A 26,111-nucleotide genomic window follows, 5' to 3' on the forward strand; every position below is an offset into this window, starting at 1 on the left:
TACTCCTTCTTCCATTTTTTGTCTGTATACAATGGGTATTTGGGTTTGCTTTGATTTGTTTTGGTTTTGCTTTCTTTGGACTGTGGGTGTTTTGGCTGTCAGCTGGGCTTTCTCTGCAGTGCAGAAAACACCTACAAAACCACTTGGGACCACAGACCTGACATGTGGGGGGAGCCCATGTTCTCAGCAATTAACCATACACCCATAATGGAGCCAACCCTTAAATACTAACTCCTCATAGTTGTATGCTTGGTCACTGTCCCAAACTATGAAATGTAGGGAGTGCTAACATCACGCACTTGCAGCACGCATGGACATTGCCTTCTTCCTTTGTTCAGCTGAGCCCTCTATAGAGTTTCACCCTTTGATCCAGTGGCTCTCCAGGGATTTCAAAGAAACTCCTCACTTCAGCAACTGGCTCTGGCTGAAGCACCGTGATCTTGGTCCAGTGACTACCCCTCTGACAGTCCGTCCATTTAATTCCTCCCAGATGAAGCCAACAGATGATCCAGAACCAGGAAACCACACTCTGCTGACTGGATTTGTCCTCTCTGGATTGTCCAGATACCCAGAACTGAAGCACTTGCTGTTCTTCACATTCTGCTTCATTTACACCATCACCATCTTTGGGAACCTTCTCATCTTCACGGTCACACTGCACCCCTCCCTCCGCATGCCCATGTACTTCTTCCTCCGGGTCCTGTCCTTCCTGGATATCTCCACAGCATCGGTGGTTGTTCCCAAGATGCTGGTAAACTTCCTGTCAGAGGACAGGAGCATTTCCTACATGGGCTGTGTCGCACAGCTCTACTGTGTGATTTTTTTAGGAGCCACTGAGTGGTACCTTTTGGCAGCCATGGCCTACGACCGTTACGTGGCCATATGCAACCCCCTTAGATATGCAATCATCATGAACAGCAGAGTTTGTCTTTCCTTGGTCCTGCTGTCATGCTGCAGTGGTAATGTTGTGTCCGTGGTGCAGACAGCTTGGGTGTTCGCATTGCCGTTTTGTGGGCCCAGGAAGATTAACTACTTCTTCTGTGATATTCCCCCCCTCATCATGCTCTCCTGCACTGACACTTCTTTGTATGAAAAGCAGATCGTTATAGCCACAGCACTGGTTATCGTTATGCCATTTTGTCTCATTCTGGTATCCTATGCCTACATCATCTCCAACATCCTGAAGATTTCCTCTGCAGAGGGTAGACACAAGATCTTCTCCACCTGTTCCTCACACCTAATTGTTGTAACATTGCACTGTGGAAGTGGGACCTTGATTTACTTACGGCCCAAAGTCAGTTACTCTCAAGACGCAAAGAAATTTATGCCTTTCACATACACAGCCATAATTCCTATGTTAAACCCTCTGATTTACAGCCTGAGGAATAAAGATGTGAAAGAAGTACTAATCAGAATGATGTCTGAGCTGATGAAGAAATAAATCTTTTCTTGTCCGAGAACGTGTGTTTTAAAAATGTTATTTCCACTTTCAGTGGGTGTGTAAGGTTTACTAGCTCACTGGAAACACCAGAAGCAAAGTGTTTCATACTTGAGAATATCTTGTCCTTATTCTTGGCTTCAGAAGCAAATTATTTAGAATTTCCATTTACATTTCTTCCTGAGGAGTATGAAATGTATACCAGACATTTCTTCTAAAACAGAGCAGCCAAAACCCACCCCACTTCCCACATCTTTTTCAGGTATTCAGGCTTGAAGTTCTCACTTTCATTGCAGGAGTTCAGCTGCCCCTCTCACTTAAGATATATTCTTTTACAGTGAACTTTTCAGGATAAGCATACACAATTGATAGTGAGTAGGCAGGTTGCTTTCACTTTTTTTTTCTTTTCATTTTATATGATTTCCATTCCTTCCAGCAGAAAAGGGATCCACTACATGAAAGTGATAAAGACATTACTGCAGTTCTTTAAGAGACTCATGGTTTTTATTGAAGGTGTGGAGAAGGCAAAGGAAAGGAAGAGAAACTAGTGCTCATTTGTTGTTTCTAGCAAGAACTAAGCATTTCATATAGTACAGTGCCCACAAGCATCTTAGAGTCTGAGTCATGGGATAATTAGCATTCTGCATCACTCAGATGGAGAGATTCATCCAGGCACGATCACGGGACAGTTCCAAGAGGAGCAGCTGAGATCTCCACAAGCACACGGAGAAAAAGGTATGCTACGACCTTGGAGTAATCATTTTTGGGGAGGGGGGATGGGTGTGGGGGGAAGAAAATACTGCTAGCCTTCTCTGAGAGAGAAGGACACTGAAACTAGTCTCCTGCATGACCCAGGTAAGTTCTGTGTCCGCAAGTGGCCCTGTGAAAGTGTGGCATCACTCCGTATGTGCCATTTCACCTGGTAATCTCAGCGCCTGGCCAGATTTCCCAAGTAGCTCCTGTGGTTTCTTCTCCAGTGCAGTACAGGGGAAACTTCCATCCCTACGGCCAGGCTCCAGATTTGACATTTTGGTTTCTAAAATTGACTGGGAGCAGAATTTGTGGTTCAGGAATGGGAAAAAAATAAAACCAACAATCCAACAGAAAACCTAAAAGACCTCAATGAGTGTACATCTACAGATGTAGTTTAGTGACCTGTTTATACACTCACATGTACCCATGAGGGTTAAATTTCAGCCTTCTCTGTAGTTGCCTAAAGATAGTGCTATTTTGGATACAATCATGGAGCTTGCTGGTAAAACCCATGGCATACAGGAAACTTTTGTTCCTTTTCACTGATAGCTCACCCTGCGTGAAAGCACTCTAGATGCCATGGGGTCTTAATTTTGAATTTTGCCCTATCCCAGCTGCCTGGTTTTAGATTGTTGCTGAGTCTTACTGAAAGTCAAAGGGATGTAATGAACACATTCAGAAGGAACGTTGGCCCAGGTTTGTGTTTGGACACAATGCATCTCTTTGTGAATGTATCCTTATGCCAGTACTTATAAAAGCATCCAAGACAGTTACTCCTGGTTGAGTCCAGGGGCTTTTACATTAAACTTGGGTCACTTGGTGTGGGATAATGGGGTTTCTGGGTAGGGTAAATAGGAAACAGGGAACTGAAAAGAATAGTAGAACCTACAGAGACGACACATCTGTGACTGCCATGAGAATAAATTCTGTCACCATGGCTTGGTTTTGCATATGAGACAATCTTTAATCATCTGCTTATTGTAAACAAGACTTTCCAAAAGGGAGAAAGGAATCCATAGCATTCTTCCCTATGGATGAAGTTTAGTGACCTGCTGTGAGCCCAGGTTTCTGTTGGGATAGGGTTGCATTACTCTCTTTAAGATCTGTGAAATCCCACATGGTGTTTGTATTGAGTTTATGTGGCTTGGGTTGAGGGTGGAAGTGGGAGGGGAGCTGCAGAGGTGTCCTCAGTGAGAAGAGACCAGGAGCTACCCCCATGTCAGACAGAGCCAAGGCTCCAAGACAGACACACCACTACCCAAAACAGAGCCAATGAGCGATGCTGGTGGCACCTCTGTGATAACATATTTACACCGCACAGCAGCTGTGAGAGAGGAGTGAGAAAATGTGAGAGAAACAGCCCTGCAGACACCAAGGCCAGTGAAGCAGGAGGGGGAAGAAGGGCTCCAGGGGATGGGTGCAGAGCACCTCTTGCAGCCCATGGAGAAGATCATGGTGGAGCAGGTTCTCCCCCTGCAGCCCACGGACAACCACAGAGGAGAGGATATCCACACCACAGCCCACTGAAGACCCCATGCTGGAGCAGGTCGAGATGCCCCGAAGGAAGTTGTGACCAGCGGGGGACCAATGCTGGGGCAGTCTGTTCCTGATGGACTGTGGCCCATTGAAAAGGACCCATGCTGGAGCAGTTCTTGAAGAACTGCAGCCCGTGGGAAGAACCCACGTTGGAGAAGTTCATGGACTGTATCCTGTGGGAAGAACCCCATGCTGGAGCAGCGGAAGAGCATGAGGAGGAAGAAGTGCCAGACAAAACATGTTATGAACTAACTGCAATCTCCATTCCCCATTCCCCTGGGCCACTCAGGGCGAATGAGGTAGAAGAGTCAGGGGTAAAGTTGAGCCTAGGAAGAAGAGAGGTGGTGGGAAGGTGGTTTTAGTTTTGTTTTTATTTCTCAGTTTCCTACTCTGTTATTGACAATAAATTAAATTCATTTCCTAAAGATGAGTCTCTTTTGCCCATGATGGTATCAGATGAGCAATTTGCCTGTCCTTATTTCCTCCCCCGAGTCCTGCTGAGAAAGAGGAGGGACAGAGCAGCTTGGTGTGCACCTGGCAGCCAACTGAGGCCTGTTATTAACCAGCCAGGGAGTAGGCTGGGAGTGCACAAGGAGTTAGGAGGGGACACAGCTGGGACAGCTGACCCCAACTGACCAAAGGCCTATTATCATGATGTCATATACCATATGACATCATGATCAGCCTATAAAGCTGGGGAAAGAAGAAGGAAGAGGGGAACATTTGGAGTGGTGTTGTTTGTTTTCCCAAGGAACCATTACATGTGACGGAGCCCCGCTTTCCTAGAGATGGCTGAACACCTGCCTGCCAATGGGAAGTAGTGAATGAATTCCTTGGATTGCTTTGCTTGTGTGCGTGGCTTTTGCTCTACTTATTAAACAGTCACCTATCCTCTCCCAACACCTGGTGCACTCCCCGCCTGCTCACTGGTGGAGTGGGTATGAGGAGCAGAAATGGCCTTGACTCTGTGTAAGCACTGTTCAACAGTAACGAAAACATCTCTATATTATCAATGCTGTTTTCAGCACAAATCACAAATACAAAACATAGCCCTATACTAGCTACTGTGAAGAAAATTAACTCTATACAGCCAAAACCAGAACAGAGAAGAAAATCCCTGAAAAGAAATTGATGAAATCTGGCTTACTGAAATGCCACAAGGTAGGAAATAGAAAATGTCACTGTTCCAGAAGCAAATCAGGGTCTGACCATGTCTGTTACTCCACAGTCATGCACATGGACATCTGACTACACTGTAGCTGCTCCTCTGACAAGATCATGCCCAAGCTACCTAGTGCACTTTGGTGACTCCGGCTCTCAACCTAAATAGTCTGTCCTCTGGGGAACAAGGAGATCTCGGTGCCCCTCAAGAAAATGGGACCTTGTCTTCTGATGTAGGCCCCCAGATTTCATTCATATCAGCACCCCTTCCATGTCTGGCGCTTTCGCATTCACTTTTCTGGAGGTGTATGACTCCAAGCAAGCTCAGCAATGTCTAGAATAAAGACACAAGATGGACATCTCTTCTTCCAAGTTTTTCTCACTGGTCCAAAACTGCCTTCCTACCTGTATCCTCTTGGACATGCTGAGGCCCGCTGGAAAAGGAAAAGTCAGGGGAGAGTGTCAGGAAGGCAGGGTGAAGTGCTTGTGTGGGTGCACTTTGGCTGCAGGAATGGGATGGCTCCCTGGTGCAGCAGCCACTTCTGCTTCTGGTGGGGAGGTGTTTCCCAACCGGGAACATGGGAGCCTTCCCCTGATCCCACCCCTCCCTCAGCTGCCTCCAACCCCCCCGCAGGGCAGGTGGTACTGGGCAGCTCCCCCTCCCCTGCCCACCCCGTGCGGCACTGCTGCAGTTCTCTCCCCAAGACGCCCCTGCCACACACGAGAGTCCTTTCCAAGGCAGCATCCACAGCTCAGAGCCCCCAGGACAGTAAACAACCCAGAGCATTGTCTCTATTAGTGCCCTCTGCTCCTCCCAGCGTGGGTCCCCAGTTTGGGCCCAAAAAGTACCCTCTAAGTGGGTTCCCCATCAATCCCGCTTTCTTCGGGGCTCCACTGACCTCCCAGAGCTGCCCAGTGACCTGGAGCACCCCTACGCCCACTGCCTCCTACCCATCCCAGCAGGCAGGGATGGCAGCATCTCCAGTGCCCCTACCTCATCCCAGCAGGCAGGGCGGGCATCATCCCTGGTTCCTAACTGCATATCCCAGAGTGCGCATTTGGCAGCATTCCCTTTCCTGGAATCTGGCCAGGCACTGCGGCTGTAACCGCAGCTCCCACCCGTCCCTGCTGCTTCCTGCAATGACGCAATGATCAGCCCTCCTCCTCCTCCAAGAGCGCCTGTGAACATCCTTTCCTGCTGCAGCTGACAGGTTTGAGTCCTGGGGCCATTCCCGTGTCTGCTCATTGCTCCTGCTGCAGGCTGCGGTTCCACGGTGAGTGCGTTTGTCTGTGCATCCATCCTTCCTTCCCTCCACGTGGAATGCTTGCAGACCTGTTCTGTGTGCATGTGTGCTTTTGCCTGTCTGTGCTTGCCATACCCTGGCAAAGGCTTGGAGGCTTCCGTGTCTCCGTCTGTGTTTGCTGCCCCAAACTGCCAGGCCACTTAGTTCAAATGGTACCTACACATTTGGGATCTCTAAGGTCGCGGACAGCAGGCTATGGTCCAAATTCAAAATGAGGCACATCCTCCATCATGATATCTGTAAATTCAATCTCTTACCCTGACAGAAAATAATGTTTTATAATGATAACAGGGATGTCTGAGCATTCTGTTATTGGAATCCTTAAACGCAGTTGTCAGTAAACCAGGATTTCTACTAAGAACAAAAAACCACAGCTTTAGTTTTGTATCGATTTAGCAACTCTCGGTTTCATCAAATAGGGGCTATTTGCCCAGGAATTCCTCTGACAAAGGTGTCCTCCAGAACTTGGAGGATTATCCAAGTACAGCTTGAAGGATGGATGACTAAAGACAGAAGTCTCTGAGAGCACCAGAGAGAGAGAGTGTGTGCTTCGTTTTTTCATATGAGTAAAGTGAGGAGAATTATACCTGTCCATCTGTTTGGTGGTGAGTGAAGTCCAAATCCCTGGTGTTGGGTTTGGACCTGCTGGCTTTCCTTCATTCCTTTTTTTTCCTTTGACTTTTCTCACTCTCTGCTTTTGCTCTGGGCAGATCCCAAACTTCCACGAAAAAATTACCTTGATTCCTGTGGAGTTGTTTGAGATTCCTGTGTGTTAAGAAAAAGGGGCCATTAACTCAGAAGGTCTGCCTGGGGCAGCGCTGGCCCAGAATAAAAGACTGCTGTTAATGCTGGGCTGAGTCAGGGTAGCAGGAGATGATTCTTCACCTGGGAACTAAAGAGACGTTCCTGATAGCCATTCCCTTGGAAATCCCACCCCAAGCAGGATCATCAAGGGTTCCTCCCAGCTCTCTTGGGTGTTCTGTTATCGTGCCTGGGAGGGAACTGCATAATCATGCATTGCATCCTCCCGGCTGCAAGGTTAGAAGGACACTTTTCCACCCTAAGCCCCGATTTTCTTAACAGTCATCACTTTAATCCTGGGGTAATGGGGTGGCTTTCCATTACTTTGGGTTCCATCTGCCCCAGTACTTGCAGAGCCATCACCTGCTGCGTACTCTGCCAGCTCCGCAGTGGGTCAAGCAGAGTGTAAGGGCCTGTGCCCCCGCACCCCTTGTCCCCAGCCTCCCTGCCACCCATGCGGGGAGCACCTGCCCCTTCCCTGGGCTTGTTCGCAGGGAGCGGGGCGCAGTTAAGGATGGCGCCTCTTCCCTGTGACCGAGGGAGTGGCAGCTAGGGCCGGTGCCCCGTGGCTCGGTGCTTCCCTTCATGCCCCTGCCTTGGCCGTCTCAGTGTCCGGCGTCTGTGCAGAGCTGCAGGTGCTGCACTTGTGCCCCGACCCTGCTGGGGTCCCGAGGTCTCCCATCCCCCTTACCCCGTCACAAGTGGCTCATGTCTCAGCGGTCCCCGGCACTGGCCACCCCCTGCGCCCCCTGCCCCTTTTGCTGCCTGGGCCCCTCTTACACTGCTGGGCCTGCAGCTCCCACAGGGCCACTGCTTTGGCTCCAAGCATCCCCGTGACAGCGCTGAGCACATTACCAACAACTGAACACACCACACGTTTTTCTTGCCTTTTGCTTGCCCTACACTGTGTTTCTTGGTCTGCATTAATACTTCAGCCGGCCTGGGACATCCAGATAATCCCTCCTCACATTCCCAACTCACCAGGAAAACCATCTGGGCCAAGTTTCTTGTGACTGCCCCCCATGGCCCTGTGCAGGGACCAGCCAGGCTCTCAGTCTGTATCTTCCTAATTATCCCGTTTCCAGAAAAGTATTTTTCACTGGGACTTTCTGTCTGTGCAAAATGTTTTGCCCCAGGAGCCAGGTGCTTGTTCACTATGATCCCAGTAAGAAAGACACACAAATTCTGCAAAGTATCATTTGAAATACATTTCTTAGAGCCGACATGATAAAGACAGTATAGATAATCTTACGTCCCCTCAGACGCTGGGAACCCGGGTTGTGCAGCATCAAATGGGCCTCCGGTCAGTACACAGCATATTACAATGCGCATGTTCCAGAGCTGGCTCTTACAGTGAGATGGCTGAAGTTATCCTGCAGCCATGGGATTTGTGCAGCCCAGCACAGGTCTGAAGGCCAAGCTGAATGTGCAGCATGGCACAGTCCTGTCCTGTGCCTCCTTGGGTTAACTGCTATGTGGACCACCAAGTCCTTAATGTACAATGGTGTCCCCATCAGGATCACTATAGCACAGAATGCACATCCCTCCTTCCCTGCCTCATTCTACCTCCCTTCACATTCCCCTCACTCCTCATTCATTCCTGTGCCCCATTCTCACCCCCTCTTTTTGTGCCCTCTGGCAAAAGCCTTGCATTGGTTTAGAACTTAATCTGAATATATCTCGTTTTAAATACCTACATTTCTATATAATAATCTTGAAGTGAATCCTACTCTTGTGATAAGCAGAAGAGGCTCTTGCTCTTATTTAAATTTAGGGATGAGATTTAGTTGTTGAAACACGAGTGTCTAGTATAATTTTAGATGTCCTGTCATTTCCAAGATAGACACGTGATGCCAATATACATAGCACAGGACCTATGGGAGACAGCTAGATAGGATTTCCCCACCTTTGCAAGAAACACTCAGCTGTTCTAGGGCTCCTCACTGCAAATGGCCCTCCTGTCCAATGTTTTGACAGTGGAGTTAAAGCTTTATTCAGTACTGGGAGACTTCCAGACCACTGACCTGTAGAAAGGCTTGTGGCTTTAGACGCCTCTCTTTATCTGCCTAATTGACAGATTAGTCACAAACCGGGCACCTTTTTATCACCCACTCCCTCACATTCCACACAACTGCATTTGCTCATCAATTCCTCCAACAACTTCCTGCCCCCCTCTTCCTTGGATGTGCATCCATGCATCCCAACTACAAATTCATTCATCCATTCCCCTCCCCAATTCCCCATACGTTCACTGTTTTCTGCCATTGACTCTTACTGCCACTAAATATAGCCCCCTCCAACTATCCAACTATGCCACTCTCCTCATACGAATTCATGCATTCTTCCACTCATCCTCCCAGACCGTTCTTCGCCTGCTCTATCTTTCTGCTTCTCTGCCTATTTCTTCCTCTGTCATCATTGGTACTGGTGTCTTCCAGGTGCAATTATCACTCAGGCCCAAACGCATCCCGTGCCTTGTGTCTCAGACTTTGACACATCGTTGCGCCCACCTTCCCTGTGCTCCAATCTGATTTAAGCACCGCCACCCCACTGAACCGATAGGCATTTTTGACACCTGCAATTCCCATCCGACGCCTGTCTCCTACTAATCTGCTACCAGGTTGGTGACAGAGGGGCAAAAAGGATCCTGAGGTGGGATGTGAAGAAGCAAAGAGTCATCTTGTCCCATGTATGCGGGGGTAGCTCCGTACCTTGGAGCAAGGCAAGATGGAGGTGCCCTTTTTTTTTTCCCACAAGGTCCTCATAGCTCACTTCATGCTCTTTCCCACACAGAAGCTGTCTTCAACTAAAGAGTTAAGATGAGGAAAAGTGGCATCCTGAGCAAAAGGTATATGTATAGAGGTGAGTTGGGGCCATAAAGGTGGCATCTGTGAGCAGTGGGGAAGATTTTATCTGGGAGAGCAATGTGGGAAGCAACTGATTTCTTGGGTCATTGACAAGGAGGCATACCTCACCATGTACTGGGAACTCAGGAGCAGGGCCTGTAGTCAGCCTTCACTTTTTCTGGACGACATAGTAAAAGATGTTTTTGTAAGTGTGATTTTGTAAGTGCTGAAGGCTTTCCAGGGAAACCATCACAAAGTGAGGGGATGATGCAGAAGAGACGTCTGGCACTATGGGATGGGGGGGCAACACTCCTCAGTGCTAGGATATTGCATCACCTCTACTGTGGTGCTAAATCATCCACTACTGAATTGTGTTGTGATACCTAGGTACATCACTTGATTGGTGAGTTGCATTGTTCCCTCCAGGTGAACTCTACCATCTTCTGTATACCATCCCCTTCCAAGACATTACAACAACTCCTGTGAAGGTCTTATACCTTCCTTTGCTAACTGTCCCTCTGTTCCTACTACAATGTTATGCCATTCTTGACTAAGACACTACTCCAACGCATTTTGCCATCAGGTTTGACACACCACTGATGCCAAACCTTGCCCTAATACGAGATGCTCTTCATCTCAAACTGCGTGCAAAGGTATGGAGAAGGTTGCCTTTCCATGGGCTGCTGTCATAACAGGAAGACAGATCATCAAATTTGCATGTGCATATTGTTGGCCTCAAATAAAACATATGCTACAGGTATGACAGGTGAGGAAGCGAGGTCATCAAGAAACATCTCCACTGCTGACAATGAAAAGGAGATGAAGTAACTTCCTGTGACTGTACCTCTGATGCCATGCTAAGTGCCCTTGGTATGGTCCCCCCTTCCCTTCCAGTAGTCCAAAATGAGTAGTATATCTACTTAAGTTGAAAATCAAGATAATCTCTTTGGAGCATTAGTCTCAAAGCAGGTGACAGCACCTGCTCCTATCTCTGAGATATGGTCTGAAGGTTTGAGGAGCTGCAGGGCACCTCCTGCAGTTTGCATGAAGCTCTATTGTGGGACTGTCACACTCTATGTGCTGGGGGACAGACAGACTCCTCTCAATGCCATGGAAGGCCTGAACTAAGATGAAGCACAACGCATTTAGGTGATCTGAGGGCACAGTTGTTGTGTGTTGGACAGAAAGGGGCTTAGAAAGATGGGAAACACGTTGACAGCCTCAGGGACTTTTTATTACTATTTGTCAGCTTCTGCAACTGGCATTTCTGTGGCAGGTTTGGACACGAAATTTTTTCCCATTACAAGCAGACACCTCAAATTTAAAGTTTCCTACGTGCAGCCAGGGAATCTGACAGCTGTTGTGTCTTCCTCAGGCTTATTCCAGAGGGGAATATGGTTCTTTTCTTCCTATTCTGAAATGGAGCTGGAAAGTGTGACAGTAAATGTAACCATCCAGGACTTTGTGGCTGATGTGGTGTCTGAGCTGTTTTTCCGCAATACGCACCAAGTCCCTAAGGAGACCATGTTCGTATTTCCTGTGGACTCTGATACTGTTGTACACACCTTCTACGCTACCATGGGGGACACTCGCATTGAAGCAATGCTCTGGGAGAAGGAGGAGGTATTGGGACTGTGGTGAGAGGGGGTCAGCAGATTGGGATGAAGGGTGGAGGTGAGAGAATGGAATCCTGTGGAGGCCTGTGACACAATTTTCTCCCTCTGTGGCAGGCCCAGCAGCTGTGCAAAGCCACTTCAGGCATGGAGAATTTAGGATACCTGCAGAACCAGTGGGATCTTTGGGGTCCTGTGTTCGCTTGTTTCTTGGGGACCCTGCCTCCTAACAGCGAAGTGACCATCAGCCTGTGCTATGTCCAGGAGCTGCCAATGCAGCCTGATGGAGCTGCTCAGTTTTGCTGGCCACACGAGCTCTTCCCCCGGACAAACTACATTAGTGAGTGATCACCCAGGTGCATCCCCTAAGGAGGAACACATCACTGCCCAGCACCCCTCCTGGAGGGGACCCCTATATCTGCACACGTGCCTCAGTGAGAAAATCTGAATATTCCCCCTTGCACTTCATAGTCAGGAACTCCACAGGTCTCCCCATGTATCCCACAGGAAGAGATCCCCACAGATACCTATACAAACCAGTGTCTACAGATTCACCACCACCACCCCCCAACTAAGCACCACAGTGAGGGACATCTCAGAAGCTGCATTTTCCCCCTACCAATGACAAACTGTGCTCCACCATAGCTGTCTGCTGCCCTAGGGTCTCTTCTTTCATCTTCTCACACCTCTTTCTTTCTGCAGGATGGCATTCTTCTGAGGAGGAGACAGAATCTGAAAACCTGCACTTCAGCATCTGTCTGAATTCAGCCCGTGGTGTGTCCCATATAGCCATTAACAGCAGCTACACTCCTCTGCAATACACGACTCCAGATCAAACATCTGCTGTGGTACGGCCCTGCCAGATGCTAGAATATCAAAGGGGAAGAGGATGGAAGGGTCTGCAACCTGCTGATGTTCCTTAGGACTCCTCAGTCCTTTTATTTGTTTCTCTTTCCTCTCCACACCCTGCTTGTCCTCAGGTATCCTTGAAATGTCCACCCTGTACGCAGGCTGATCTGAACGTGCTGGTGTATTACAGAGGGTCTCACACACTCAGCGCAGTGGTGGAGAGGAGAGATCCCAAAGCCCCACCTGGTGAGTGAGGAGGGTGGAAGTGAGCATTAGAGAGAGGCTGTCAGGGAGCCTGGGAGTCTCTGAGGGGCTTTTCAGGCAATAGGTCAAAGCTGAGGGCTATGTGGAGGACAAAAGCAAAGAGACAGAGAAGAAAACTCCAACCTAAAAGTCCTCCTTGTTTCCCCCCACACACTCCAGGCTCTCTGCTGGGAGACCCTGTGGTGATGGTGACACTGATGCCCAGTATTCCTGAGGTCGAGCCCAGTCCAGGCCATCTGGGGGAATTTCTCTTTCTCATGGACTGCAGCCTCTTCCAGGATGCACAGGTACCACCGGAGGAGGTCATCAGGGAGAATTTTCCACGCTGGTCATGCCCAGCTGGTGGGGTTAGAGGCAAGCTACTTCACGTAGCCAGATGTTCTGCCAAGTTTCCCCATCTGAGCTCTGCTCATCCCTCCGTCTGTCTCCAGAACACCCTGCTCTTCCTCCTCAAGAGTTTGCCTCTGGGCTGTTACTTCAACATCTACAGTTTTGGGGCCACTTTCAAAGCCTTCTATCTGTGAGTTGCGGGTGATGATGGGGCAGGGCCAAGGGGTAAGTACAGTATGACTTTTCGAAGTGAAACTATGGGACAAGCTCTTGCTAGAGGGTAGTTATGGGGCAGGATATGTTGGGAGCAGTGAGGGGGTAAGTCCTCTTTTCAGGGTGCTTCTGTAGCACTGGTAATGAGGTAGGGCTTTTCTAGGGAGTGGCCATGTGAGGGTAGCTGTGGGCCAGGTTCTCTCCCCTCTGACACTCCAGGTGCCATCCCACAGGCAGAGTGTGGAATACACGCAGGAAAGCATGGACAATGCAGTGGGGCGCATCTCCTCCATCTGCCCTGATCTGGGGGGCTGTGACCTGTTGGGCCTTCTAAGGTTTATCTACAGCACTCCTCTGCTTCATGGGCACGCCCGCCAGGTATCAGGGGCCAAGTGGTTATGGGGAGGGGAATGAGCGTAAACAATGGGGTAAAGGTAGACGTCAGGGCTCAGGGTGAGATAGTCTGCTGCTGTTTGCACTGGGAGTTGGCATGGCGGGGGGGTGTCCTCATGGCAGAAAGTGACACCATCTTTGGTGTGGGCAGTGTGGGAGGGCTTCTGTGGAATTTGCCTGCACTTGAGGAAGGTGGATTTTCCTTGTGGGGTGCCCCTTTGTGCAAAGAGGTGGCCTGGTGTTAATGAAAGGAGACAAACAATCTCTTTTCCTGCTTCAAGGCCAGTGGGTGTGAGAGGGTAAGGGAGCAAACTGGGAAGGCTTCCTGCATTTTAGAAGGGCGTTTTTCCTCTACGGGGGTGCCCAGCCCTGTCAATCTTTGTTTCCCCTCCTCTCTCCCTCAGCTTTTCATCTTCATTCAAAGGAAGATCTCCAGTGAAGAGGAAGCTGTCATGGCTGAGGTCTACCGTTACCGGGACCACCACCGGTAATGGGGGAGCCCTGTTCCTGTCCCTTAACATACTAATTCACAACCTTCCCCTCCCCTTGACTGTCAGAGTGCTTCAAACGTTCTCTCAGATCCTAGCTTGCCACAGATATTCTCTTTACCTTGGTGGAACTTCAGCAAGGACACCCCCACATGTTTTCCTTACCTCACAAAGAATGCCTGTACTTTTCATCTAGTGAGTCTCCTGTCCCAAACTTTCCCTGCTCTTCTCACCACTTTTCCTCTTCCCTCTCAGCCTGCAATACCTTAACATTCTCTTTGGGCCCAAAACACATTCCCATGATCTCCCTGTCCAGCAGGTAATGTTTCTCACCCCGAAGTGAATGGGGAAACTCCGAGTCAATTCCATTTCTGTTATGTACTATTACCGGTACAGGCTGGGGCTGACCTGCTGGAGAGCAGCTCGGTGGAAAGAGACCTGGGAGTCCTGGTGGACAACAGGATGACCATGAGCCAGCAATGTGCCCTTGTGGACAAAAAGGCCAATGGCATCCTGGGGTGCATTAAAAAGAGCGTGGCCAGCAGGTCAAGGGAGGTCATCCTCCCCCTCTACTCTGCCCTGGTGAGGCCACACCTGGAGTACTGTTACTGTGTCCATTTCTGGGCTCCCCGCTTCAAGAAGGACAGGGAACTGCTGGAGAGGTTACAGCAAAGGGCTACCGAGATGATTAGGGGACTGGAACACCTCTCTGATGAAGAAAGGCTGAGGGACTTGGGTCTTTTTAGTCTGGAAAAAAGAAGGCTGAGGGGGGATCTTATCAATGCTTATAAATACTGAAAGGGTAGGTGTCAGGAGGATGGGACCAGGCTCTTTTCAGTGTTGCCCAGTGACAGGACAAGCAGTAATGGGCACAAACTTGGACGTAGGAAGTTCCATCTCAACATGAGGAAAAACTTCTTTGCTGTGAGGGTGGCAGAGGCCTGGCACAGGCTGCCCAGAGAGGTGGTGGAGTCTCCGTCTCTGGAGACGTTCAAAACCCGCCTGGACACATTCCTGTGCAACCTGCTCTAGGTGACCCTGCTGTAGCAGGGGGGCTGGACTAGATGAAATCCAGGGGTCCCTTCGAACCCCTATCATTCTGTGATTCTGTAATTCTGTGATTAGAAGTATTCTTACCTCTCCAGATTTTGTCCTTTGTACCACTCTTGTCCTTCATACCTCTCACCTTTGTCCCATCTCTAACGTCCTCCTTTTTCCTGTACAGGTGTTTCTGTTTTCCTACTAACCGATGTGACAGCTTCAACCTTTCCCAGGCCATGGCCCTGGAGACCAAAGGTGAATGTGTGTGCATCCACTCTAGGATGGACATGACATCCGAGGTAATGACCCAGGTACCCCTCTGCTCTATTCAATACCTCCCATGGCTCTCCTAGACATGGAAGGCAATCTAGATACCACCATCCATTCAAACTCAGAGATCCACCTCCAACTTCTCCCCCCGCCCCAGAACTGGGAGTGAACCTGAGTGATCTGTGCTCTCTTCTTCCCCTTACCAGGCAGTGAAATGCTTACAGAGGGCATTGCAGCCTCTGGCAAGTGGGATCTCACTACACTGGGAACTTCCACCTGGCCTGGAGGTGTCAATGATCAGAAAAGCTCCTGACATGATCTTCCAGGGACATAAGAGCTCCATCTATGCCCAGATCCATGGGCAAACACAGGTGAGATTGATCCAGGAACGATATGCACTGGGGCAGGGCTTTCTGGAAAGTAAAGGACCCACTGCCTGTTTCATCTTCCCAGCACTCAGAGTCGTTCACCTCCACTATACCTGAGAGACACCATGATAGGGCTCTTCTGACCCCCCTTCTTTCCCTCAGAGACACCACTGCTGCTGCTCCAACCATGGACATCTACTACATTAATAGATCAGGCTACCTAGGTAGCCAGGCTGCCTGTGCCTTGCAGATGAATATTTCTGTCTGACTCTTTCCCCTGTGTCGCCAGGATCCAAAAGTGGGTGAGGGAGCTGTGACCCTTCAGTACCACGTGGGCAGCCAGTCCTTTGATTACACGCTCAGATTCTCACTGTCCCCATCAGCAGACAACAGGTGAGAGGGTAACACACTTGCCCATGAGTTCTGGAAGAGGGACAGCAGGTGTCCCTCTTCCTTCCCGCTTGCATCCTTCCTGCTGTAGCCTGAGGTGGGAAGAGGATCTGGGCATTCAGTGCTCCCCTGTTGTCCCCTCTGCCCTGACCTCGGGAGATGACCTGTGTGACCATTGCCCCGCTGCTCCCTCCTCTTTACTCCACGTGTCCTGTGCCCCTCTCCAAGGTGAAGCCAAGGACTAACTCCCTGCCCCTGCAGGCTACCTGTGCACCGCATGGCCATGATGCACCTGCTGTGGAAACTGGCCTGGGAAGGGACAAGCAGGACAGAGAAGGATATCTGGCACAATGCAGTTAAGTCCAGCCTCAGCCTGGGGGTCTTGTCCCCCTTCACATCCATTGTGGCAGTACGCATGAAACAGAGGGATGCCTGGCACCACGGTAAGGCCAGAAGCAGTGGGGACAGGACTGGGAGGGGAAAGTGGGGCTTGTTGGTCTGATGCCTCCTCACCATCTGCAGCCCTCTATCCTGTGGACCTGACCACCCTTTTGGCTATCTCTAGTACCTCTGGATCTAACCCCCATCTCCTTGCTTCTCTCCCCAGATTCTTTGCCTCCAGACTCCTCAATGTTTTTCTCTCCCTCTTGCAACCTGGTTCCCTGCCAGCTGCTCTGGCTAAGTAGCTTCAGGCCTGCGTTGTTCAAGTCCACCAAGTTTTGGATGGTCCAGAAGTGCCAGTTCTTGCTTGACATACTTGATCGCAAAACCCCGGACACTGAGGCACTCACTCAGCTTTCAGCAACCTGTAAAGGTAAGGAGAAACTTCTCAGCCAGGCATTCTCAAAATGTATTGGTCTAGGGTTGAACTCCCCTTTCAGCATTTATCTTCTCACCAGACTTCTTGATTGTCATTGTGCTGGGGACAGATGGAGTGACAGACTAAGCAAACTCCTACATCTCAATTCTGGGCTGGAAATTGAGAATCAAATGCCTTATTACTTTTCTGAAGTAACCTTATTCTTGTCTTCAGCTATCCTTAACTCCATACCCAAACACTAAGTTCGTCACAAAATATCTGCATGAATCTTTAGCTTTATCCTCATACAGTTCAGCAAAAATGAGCCAGCTAGCGCAGCGTTTGCACAGCAGTTTCCGTACTTCCTTTTCTTCCAGCCTTCTGCTTGTCCAGGTCTCATCTTCTGATCTCCAAGGATCACCTGCTGGGAACTTCTTGTGATTTCTGTTGACGAGTGTTAGCTTCTGTAGACTTGTACTTCAGTCATCTCTAACGATCGGCTTCTGCTGACTGTTTCCACATCAGGGAGTGTGTCTGCTTACTGTTTTCAAGAAACTTCTCACAGTGGGAGAAGGTGTCAAGCACTTTTTCAGCTGGTGTTGCAATATATCAGGTAGGCAAGAACTTACAGCTAGTTAACAGAGACATAGCAGTTGTCTCAGCAGTTAGTGCAGCAGGGATGCAGAGGGGTCCATCAGCTGTTCAATCCTGCGTGGGGCTGAGTGAAGCTTGTGCAGCATGCGACACAACACCCTCTCCAGCACTAACTGGTGCATTTACCCTTGGTACATTGGAAGCCTCAGGCCAGACAGACCATAAAAGTAAGATAGTGCTGCCTAGGTCTTGAACTGAAGAGAGAAGAAGCTGGTGTTTCACCCTGGGGCTGGGGCAGAAGTGCCCTCCTCTATTGGAGGTATGTTGTGGTCAAGGCTCGGACTTGCTAACTGGAGGAGCTAGAAGGAAGAAGTAAGCACACTGCACACTGTCAGGGTGAATGAAGAGGAGATTGTCCTGTTTTTTATGGAAAGTCTGCAGAGAAAAAAGCCTGAGTTATGTGAAGCAAGGAGGATGGAAGATCTGGAGGATGTAGTGAAAAGAGGGAAAGGTACCTTGTGGCTTCTGACAGTAGGGGGAAGGCTTCTGCTCAACCTGCAGACCTACAGCTTCAGAGTAGGTATAGTGCCTGGGCACTGGTGAGGACAAACAAGGCCTGTCAGGAGAGGCATCCAGAGCCAGCTGAGCCTGAACCTAGTGTCCAAGCAGAGGGGAAAGGCATGTCATAGTTACTGGAAATTGTCTCCTGCAGGGGATGGACACATATATCTCACATATAACCTCACACTTCCGGATGCTCATCAGAGGCCAGGACTGAAGAATCTGCAGAGACTGCCAAGGCTATTACCCATTGCTGCTCTTCTCTGTGGACAGCAATGGCACTAACAGGGATAACCTGGAGCATATCATGTGCAATTATGGAACCCTGTGGGAGAGGGTGAAGGGCATGGGAGCCCACATGGTGTTCTTCAGTTCTTCCAGTGAAAGAGAAAGGATTGGTAGAAATTGACTCATCCTACAGGTCAATTGGATGCATAGCTGGTGTCACATGCAGGACTTTTACTACCATGACTGCAGGACCCTCTCTGAGGAACAAGTGTTACTGAAAAGGAACAGGATTGGTCTGACCACGTGGAACAAAAGTGCCCTTGCAAACAGGCTTGCAAACCTAGCAAGGAGGACTGTAAAGCAGGTTTGTTGAGGAAGGGCTACAGTAACCTGAAGAAAAGTGGGGGCACAAGGGGTTGAGAAGATGTGTTTACGGGACAGGAAGACAGGGAAGCCTCTCATACTTCCCTGGCACCTCTGGCACCTCTCCTATGAAGACAGGCTGAGAGAATTGGGGTTGTTCAGCCTGGAGAAGAGAAGGCTCGAGGGACACCTTTTACTGGCCTTCCAGTATTGGAAGTGTGCCTACAAGAAAGATGGAGAGGGACTTTTTACAAGGGTATGTAGTGATAAGACGAGGGGTAATGGCTTCAAATTGGAAGAGGGTAGATTTAGATTAGATATCAGGAAGAAATTTTTCACTATGAGGGTGACGAGATACTGGCACAGGTTGCCCAGAGAAGTTGTGGAGGTCTGATCCCTGGAAATGTTCAAGGCCAGGCTGGACGGGACCTCTAGTGGGAGGTGTCCCTGCCCATGGCAAGGGCGTTAGAACTGGGTGATCTTTAAGGTCCCTTCCAACCTAAACCATTCTATGATTCTATGGTTCAGGTAGTTACAGAGAGCGACAAGGTCTCCCCGTCAGCCTCCTTTTCTCCAGACTAAACAACCCTAGTTCCCACAGCCGCTCCTCATAAGGCTTGTGCTCCAGACCCCTCACCAGCTTTGTTGCCCTCCTCTGGACATGCTCCGCTCCAGCACCTCAGTGTCTTTATTGTACTGAGGGGCCTGAAACTGAACACAGTATTCAAGGTGTGGCCTCTCTGGTGCCGAGTACAGGGGGATGATCCTACTCACCACACTGTTCCTGATACAGGCCTGGATGCTGTTAGCATTCTTGTCCACCTGGGCACACTGCTGGCTCATACTCAGTCGGCAGTCGACCAACACCCCCAGGTCCTTTTCCACCGGGCAGCTTTCCAGCCACTCTTCCCCAAGCCTGTAGCACTGCATGGGGGAAGGAGTAACATTAGTGATGCTCATGGGAGGAATTAAGGGTGTTCAGAGGGAATTATGCTGAGTGAACTAGAGCTTATAGGGCAGATTTTTAGTATGCTTATGAAGGACTGGGAAAATCTGTGGATGCTCTGGGAGGGATGCTTGTGGAGGACTAGAAAAGATTGGGAAAGCACAGAGACGATGGCGTATATCTATTAAGTGTATCTGGAGAAGGCAGAATTTAAGGTTATGAGCTGTTGCCTGTCTCATATGAGCTACGTGGAAGTTTTTGTCTTCCAGACCAGAAGCCTCCTCCTGAAGAGCAGCCAATGGAAGAACCAACAGCATTTAAAATGAGTTGGGACTGGACAATCTCACCACTGTCAACAAGACTGTGCGACTTCTCTAGGCTTAGGGTAGTGGTGGCACTCCAGAAAGCAAATGGCTCCTGGGCCCTCACCACAGCTCTGGCCTCTGCCCTGGGACTCAGCAAGGCTGATGTTGAGCTACAAAGGCCCAGTGCGGTAAGCAGATCAAGGGCAGGAGTGAGGCACTGTCATGAGCTGAACCTTCCTCTGCTCCAAGTTTCCAGTCTAAGCTGAACCGAGAGGAAGAGATCAAAGCAGTTGGGATATAGAGCCTCTTTGCTTGTGGAAGCGGGGTATGGGGGCTGTGGGGCAGAATCCGCAGAGACACCTGGGAACTTTCCCTGTGAGGATTTCAGAAGCTTAGGGATTTTCTGTGTACATGTGGAGATCTTACTTTTTAAATGTGCTGGTTTAGGTTTGATCTTTCTTTTTCTTTCTTCCACCTGATTGTTCTGGTTTCCCCCACAGGATGTGCAGCCAACTGTCTGGGCAACAGTTTTGGCTTTAGTCTGGTTGCATCAGTATAAATGGAAAGTGTCTTGGTCAGAGATTCTGGAGACCAAAGCGCGTAGCTGGCTGCGGGACCAAGCTGGTAAGAAGATTTTATTGGGAGGAGTCACGCTTTGGGCCTTCCCCACCAAATCTACAGCTGACAGCTGTTGACCCATGTCCTTCTTTCCCAGTGCTCTTGCATGGCTATTTGTCAATACACAGCCTTTCCTCACTGAGTTGTTGTCACCCTCTACTTTTCCTCTCTGCTTACAGAGGTTCAGCTGGATGCATGTCTGGAGGCAGCAAATTCCCTGCTAGGCTGCTTTGTGGAGCCCACCATCTTCAGGATTCGAACTTACCCTGTTACTGCGGGCGGGCAACAAGCTGTGTAGGAACACAGCCAGAACAGCTGACCCAAACTAGCCCAAGGCATATTCTGTAGCATTAACATCATGCCCTTGCGGGAGTGACTGAGTGAATGGCTGCGTGGGTGCTCAGATGCTGCATGGGGCCAACCCACTGCAGCTGACTTGTTCACACATATGCTCTCCACCATAATATGCGAGTTTCCACTGGGCTCTGAAAAATAACCCTAAATACATACACTAAACTTTGCTTCATTTTTCCACATTCTGCTTTTCTCTGAGGTTTACCCACACAGTCATCTGCTGAAAATACCAGATCGCAGGGAGAAAAGTCGTGCTCAGATACAACAGAAAAACACCTTCTACACGAATCAAGCTATCTATCTATCTGTCTATGTATGTACTTTTTTTCTGCCTTTTATAGAAATGTAAGATCAATATTATTTGGTTTTGCATATTCACTCATCCCCACAAGCTAGAGGATTTTTTTTTGTTTTGTTTTGTTTATTTTTAAAGGGGTCAAATATAGGGGTGGATTTCACCGTATCACTGTAGGGCCTACCGTAGGTGCCCAGTGCCATTTCTGCTGTTCTGAGGTATCTGAAACACCTGCCAGATAGGAGCTAGGATATAAAGGACTGATTTTCTGAGGTGGCAGGTGGAGAGTGAATGGAATACCATGTGTCATGGGATTCAGTTGCCTATACATGGTTGTTCTAGGATTTTCAAGTGTATTTGGTTTACATGGCAAGGTTTCAGTAGCAGTGGGTTTGCAGGGGTGACCTCTGTGGTAAAAGGCTGCCCCATGCCAGTCACAGAGCATTCCAAAACAGACCCACTGCTGGCCAAAGATGAGCCAATCAGCAAAGCTGGTGGCGTCCCTATAAAAGCATATTTAAAAAAAGATAAAAAATGCCACACAGCCAGAGAAGGAGGGGGGAAAAAAAATGAGAATAGCAGTGCAAACACCAAGATAAGAGGGGAAGGAGGAGGCATTTCCCTAAAGTCCATGGTAGAGCAGATATTCATGCTGCAGCCCATGGAGGGCCCCATGCAGATGGATGTTTACTAAAGGACTTGCAGACCATGGAGAGGACCCATGCTGGAGCAGAAGAAATGTGTAAGGAGGAAAGCGCATCAAAGAGAAAATGCTATGTGTTGATCACAGCTCCCTGTGTTCCATCCCCCCTGTACAGATGGCAGGGGCATGGGGTAGAGGAGAAGGCAGGAGCTAAGGAGTGAAACTGAACCTGGGAATATGGGGACAGGGGGGAAGAGTGGTTATGTTTTTGGTTTTGTTTCTCAGCATCCTATTCTATTTTTAATTGTCAATAAATTATATTAATCTTGCCCAAGACAAGTCTGTTTTGCCTGTGATGGTAATTGCCAAGCAATCTGCCTGTCTTTTTCTTGACCCTCATTAGTTCATCTTATTTTTCTCCTGCTGTCTTATTGAGAAAGACGAATGAGAGAATAGCTGTATGGGCATCTGGCAGCTAGCCAAGGTCAAACCCTAAGAAAAAAAAAAAATCATCATATTTTAACAGTGGTTACTTTTCTACATCTACACTTTTTATACTGATTGTTGGGGAAGTTGAATCTCACACTTAAGATTAGATCAAATTTACCCCATATGCATGGATGGTTACAGTATCCCAGAAATCCCCCAAAATATTAACACAAAGTTGATTTTCTACCCCACAACCTTTTGATGGCTTCCTGGACCTCCTTATTTCTCAAGCTGTATATAAGAGGATTAGGATCACAGTTTTATAGCAGGTGGAGAACGCTTAATTCAGATATAGGGAAATACTGGTAGGTAGTAATACACACATGATAGCAAGAATCCCATAAAAAGTAGTGACCACAGTGAGGGGATATGAACTAGTACAAATGGTTTTCTGCAGCCCCATTTTGGCCACCAAAAATCAAATTCAGCTTCAATACAATGATCACCAGGGTGACTGCAAAGGCAGTAATTCAGAAAAGAGCTTTGAGCGCTGAAAAAATATTCCGGTTCATTATAGCTGTATAATGAAGAGGTTTACAGATAGCTAAATAGCAATCACACAGCATCATGACTAATCGAAGACATTCAGTTCCTCCCAAGGAGACAAACATATAACTGTGCAGTATAGTCCCTGAAAGAGAGGCTTCTCCTCTGTGAGGAAATTGGTTAGCATCCAAGGAACAGTACTGTCTGTATAGCAGGTCTCACAGAAGGAAAGACTACTCAAGAAAAAATAAATGGGGTTGTGGAGGCTTTAGTCAGCATATATGGCAAGAGGGAGAAGAGTGTTCCCAGAAATGACTACAAGTCAAAAAAGCAAGAGCAATACAGAGTGCCGTCTGGTTAAAATCCCAGTGGACTGAATTCTGTCACAGAAGTTCTGTTCCTTGGGTCAGCATGTAGAAGGGATCAGGAGGACAGAGACAATGTCATACAAATGAAAACTGTAGGAACTTAGGGAGAATTACTACAATGACTTCACTCCAACCTTGGCGAGAGTCTGACATTAAGCAAACTAGATTTATCTTCCTCACTAAGACAGCATCACTGTGTCATCGTTTAACCCCAGCCAGCAACTAAGCACCACACAGCCAGTAACTCACTTCCCCCTGCAGTAGAATGGGAGAGAGAATCAGAAGTACAAAAGTGAGAAAGCCCGTGGATTGAGATAAAAACAGTTTAATATGTAAAGCAAAAGCTGTGCACGCAAGCAAAACACACCACGGAATTCAGTCACTGCTTCCCATTGGCAGGCAGTTGTTCAGCCATCCCAAGGAAAGCAGTGCTCCATCACACATAATTGTTCCTCGGGAAGTCAAACACCATCACCTAGACGTGTCCCCCCCCCTTCCTTCTTCTTACCCAGCTTTATACGCTGACCATGACATCATATGGTATGGAATATACCTTTGTTCAGTTGGGGTCAGCTGTCCCAGCTGTGTCCCCCTCAGCTTCTTGTGCACCCCCCAGCCTACTCACTGGTGGGGTGGTGTGAGAGGCAGAAAAGACCTTGACACTGTATAAGTACTGCTCAGCCAGAACTAAAACATCCCTGTGTTATCAACACTGTTTTCAGCAAAAAACCAAAACATAGCCCCATACTAGCTACTATAAAGAAAACTAACTCTACCCCAGCCAAAACCAGCAGACACCGGAGACGATTTATCCTCCTTCATGCACAGATTCTTATCATTCAATTCAGAATTGGCCTTTGAATGGTAGCGCCTGGACTTTTCAATAGACAAACTACACTAGAGTAAATTTCCCCTATTCGGTTATGTTTAGCCATTTAAATAATTTTCCAAAAATGTCACAGAATCATGTAACAATTAGGTGGGAAGGGAACTCTTGAGTTCATCTAGTCCAATCTCCCCCTGCTCAAGCAGTGTCAGGTAGAACAGGTTCCAAGAATGTGTTCAGTCAGGTTTTGAATATCTCCACAGATGAAAATTCCACATCGTCTTTGGGCCACCTGCTTCCACTGTTCGACTACCCCTACAGTAAAAATGGTTTTTGTTGTGTTCAGCAAGTCACTGTAAGAAAGGTAATACTCCATTTTTATTTTATTTTTGTTAAGATTACTACTAAACTCAAAGCTCATATTCCTGAAACTCTCCTATTGTTATTTGCTTGCATTTCATTTGCCCTTTCTCACTCCCTTTGATACTAACAAGCAAATTAAACAGGGCTTGCCTCAGGATGGACATCAATATCTGATTTTCCATCTCTACAAACTTTTTAGATTTGGAAATTTGCCTTAAAAAAGTTCAAATACAATGATTCTGACTGTAGGTACTGGTGTTTTCATTTGCAACCATGTAGCGTTATCAGAATTGCTGAAAAATTTCCTTATTTTTTTCCTACTCCGTTCAGGACAAAAATCTCAGTATGTATCGTTTGAGAATGTTTTCATAAAGAAGAAATAAGTCACCCTGAAAGTGACACTGGAAGTCAAATCCACAAAACCTCTTTTTTCCCCCCCCCCGTAGAACTAGCAACATAAAATATGCCTAGATGCATGTCTTAGATGGTGAACAGGGATGGAATTCACAGTAAGTACTTTTTTCATTAATTTCATTTTTTCATTTTCATATAGTGAGTGTAACATACTGAAAACACTTGAAGAGAAAAAAAAATGCATCCCTTGCCACTTCATAGGTTAGCTAGGTTTCACTTTTCTTTATTCAAGAAAGTTACATTTTACTTCAGCTTACTGTGTGTCTTTTATTTCAAAAAGACAGCATTCCCCAGCCTACCAACATTAGAATGGTGTGGTCATATGCGTGCTAAGATCACCACCTGCAGTTTCCCTCCAAACAGTAGAAGGCATTGGAATTTGAATGCACTTGAAATGCATTTCAAATTTCAAACTCAATTTGAAAGCATTGAATTTGGATGTCAGAGCTACCAGATCCTGATGAAGAGAATATGACCAGAAAATAAGCCTCCACTCCGGGCTAGGGCAGCAATGGTATCAGGGGAGATACGAACGATACAAGAGGTATCTCATGTCACTGGAAAGTCACTTGGACTTTGAGGAAAAATAACTAAAAGCTACTTGAGCATGCAATTGCCAAGTATACGGTGTGTTCTTACATCATAAAGAAATAAAAAAATGTAAGTGTGCAGGGAAGACAGAGTTGATTTGAGGTAATTGCCTGGCATTTATTTAAGGAATCACCCTGCAGTCCTTTGACAGCTGGTGCTCTTCTTGACATTCAGGAGAGATTTCTTGGGCTTCCCTGTAAAACCCTTTGTTTCTGAAAGACTCTGGCTGCAGCTCAGCAGTCCTCATCAGAGAAGCAGACGCATCTTCAATAAAAGCAGAAGTAGTTGAGCTACTGAGGAATCTTTCTTGCTTCTGGCTGAATGCTTTACTGGCTGAATGGCAGAGCTCGGAGGGTTGTGATCAGTGGTGCAGACTCTAGTTGGAGGCCTGTAACTAGCAGCGTTCCCCAGGGGTCAGTACTGGGCCCTGTCTTGTTCAATATATTCATCAATGACCTGGATGAAGGGATAGAGAGCACCCTCAGCAAGTTTGCTGATGACACAAAGCTGGGAGGGGTGGCTGACACAGCAGAAGGCTGTGCTGCCATTCAGTGAGACCTAGACAGGCTGGAGAGTTGGGCGGAGAGAAACCTTATGAAATTCAACGAGGGCAAGTGTAGGGTGCTGCACCCGTGGGGGAATAACCCCACACACCAGTTAGGGGCTGACCTGCTGGAGAGCAGCTCGGTGGAAGGAGACCTGGGAGTCCTGGTGGACAACAGGATGACCATGAGCCAGCAATGTGCCCTTGTGGACCAAAAAGGCCAATGGCATCCTCAGGTGCATCAAGGAGAGTGTGGCCAGCAGGTC

At 48.1% G+C, this 26,111-nt stretch overlaps 2 protein-coding genes and 1 long non-coding RNA gene across 11 annotated transcripts; all 3 read left to right on the forward strand.

Moving 5' to 3' along the window:
* The first annotated feature begins 490 nt into the window (after positions 1-490).
* On the forward strand, positions 491-1,441 carry LOC141732741 (olfactory receptor 10A7-like). The gene has a single exon (XM_074562061.1). The coding sequence runs from the start codon at positions 491-493 to the stop codon at positions 1,439-1,441; it is 951 nt and encodes a 316-aa protein (XP_074418162.1).
* A 591-nt stretch (positions 1,442-2,032) lies between these two features.
* LOC141732578 (uncharacterized) lies at positions 2,033-4,152 on the forward strand. Its single transcript, XR_012584136.1, has 2 exons — positions 2,033-2,173; positions 3,516-4,152. It is a non-coding gene; the product is annotated as an uncharacterized LOC141732578 (long non-coding RNA).
* Positions 4,153-6,019: 1,867 nt separating this feature from the next.
* On the forward strand, positions 6,020-22,103 carry LOC141732579 (von Willebrand factor A domain-containing protein 5A-like). 9 transcript variants are annotated; one of them, XR_012584139.1, is made up of 19 exons: positions 6,020-6,162; positions 9,787-9,855; positions 11,215-11,462; positions 11,570-11,792; positions 12,155-12,300; positions 12,433-12,547; positions 12,725-12,852; positions 12,997-13,085; positions 13,342-13,486; positions 13,906-13,988; positions 15,215-15,329; positions 15,507-15,671; positions 15,958-16,061; positions 16,320-16,501; positions 16,666-16,872; positions 17,235-17,470; positions 19,819-20,042; positions 20,355-20,478; positions 20,652-22,103. XR_012584139.1 is itself a non-coding variant. In XM_074561794.1 (18 exons), exons 2-18 carry the CDS (start codon positions 9,813-9,815, stop codon positions 20,768-20,770), a joined length of 2,460 nt encoding a protein of 819 aa, XP_074417895.1. In that variant the 5' UTR covers positions 6,020-6,162; positions 9,787-9,812; the 3' UTR covers positions 20,771-22,103. The 9 variants fall into 9 exon arrangements, 7 of the variants coding, with proteins under 7 accessions (XP_074417895.1, XP_074417898.1, XP_074417894.1 ...); XM_074561794.1 differs by lacking the exon at positions 17,235-17,470; XM_074561797.1 differs by lacking the exon at positions 17,235-17,470 and having other exon boundaries at positions 6,053-6,162; positions 11,215-11,476.
* The last annotated feature ends 4,008 nt before the right edge of the window (positions 22,104-26,111 follow it).

Source organism: Larus michahellis, chromosome 18, assembly GCF_964199755.1.
Source record: "Larus michahellis chromosome 18, bLarMic1.1, whole genome shotgun sequence".
NCBI classification, from domain to species: domain Eukaryota; kingdom Metazoa; phylum Chordata; class Aves; order Charadriiformes; family Laridae; genus Larus; species Larus michahellis.

Excerpts from the sequence above, each read along its gene's own strand:
- LOC141732741 (XM_074562061.1), top strand. The coding sequence starts at position 491 with ATGAAGCCAACAGATGATCCAGAACCAGGAAACCACACTCTGCTGACT.
- LOC141732579 (XM_074561791.1), top strand. The coding sequence starts at position 11,040 with ATGGGAAACACGTTGACAGCCTCAGGGACTTTTTATTACTATTTGTCA. Across the intron at positions 15,672-15,957 it reads AGATCCATGGGCAAACACAG|GATCCAAAAGTGGGTGAGGG; the intron begins GTGAGATTGATC and ends CTGTGTCGCCAG. Across the intron at positions 16,502-16,665 it reads GAGGGATGCCTGGCACCACG|ATTCTTTGCCTCCAGACTCC; the intron begins GTAAGGCCAGAA and ends TTCTCTCCCCAG.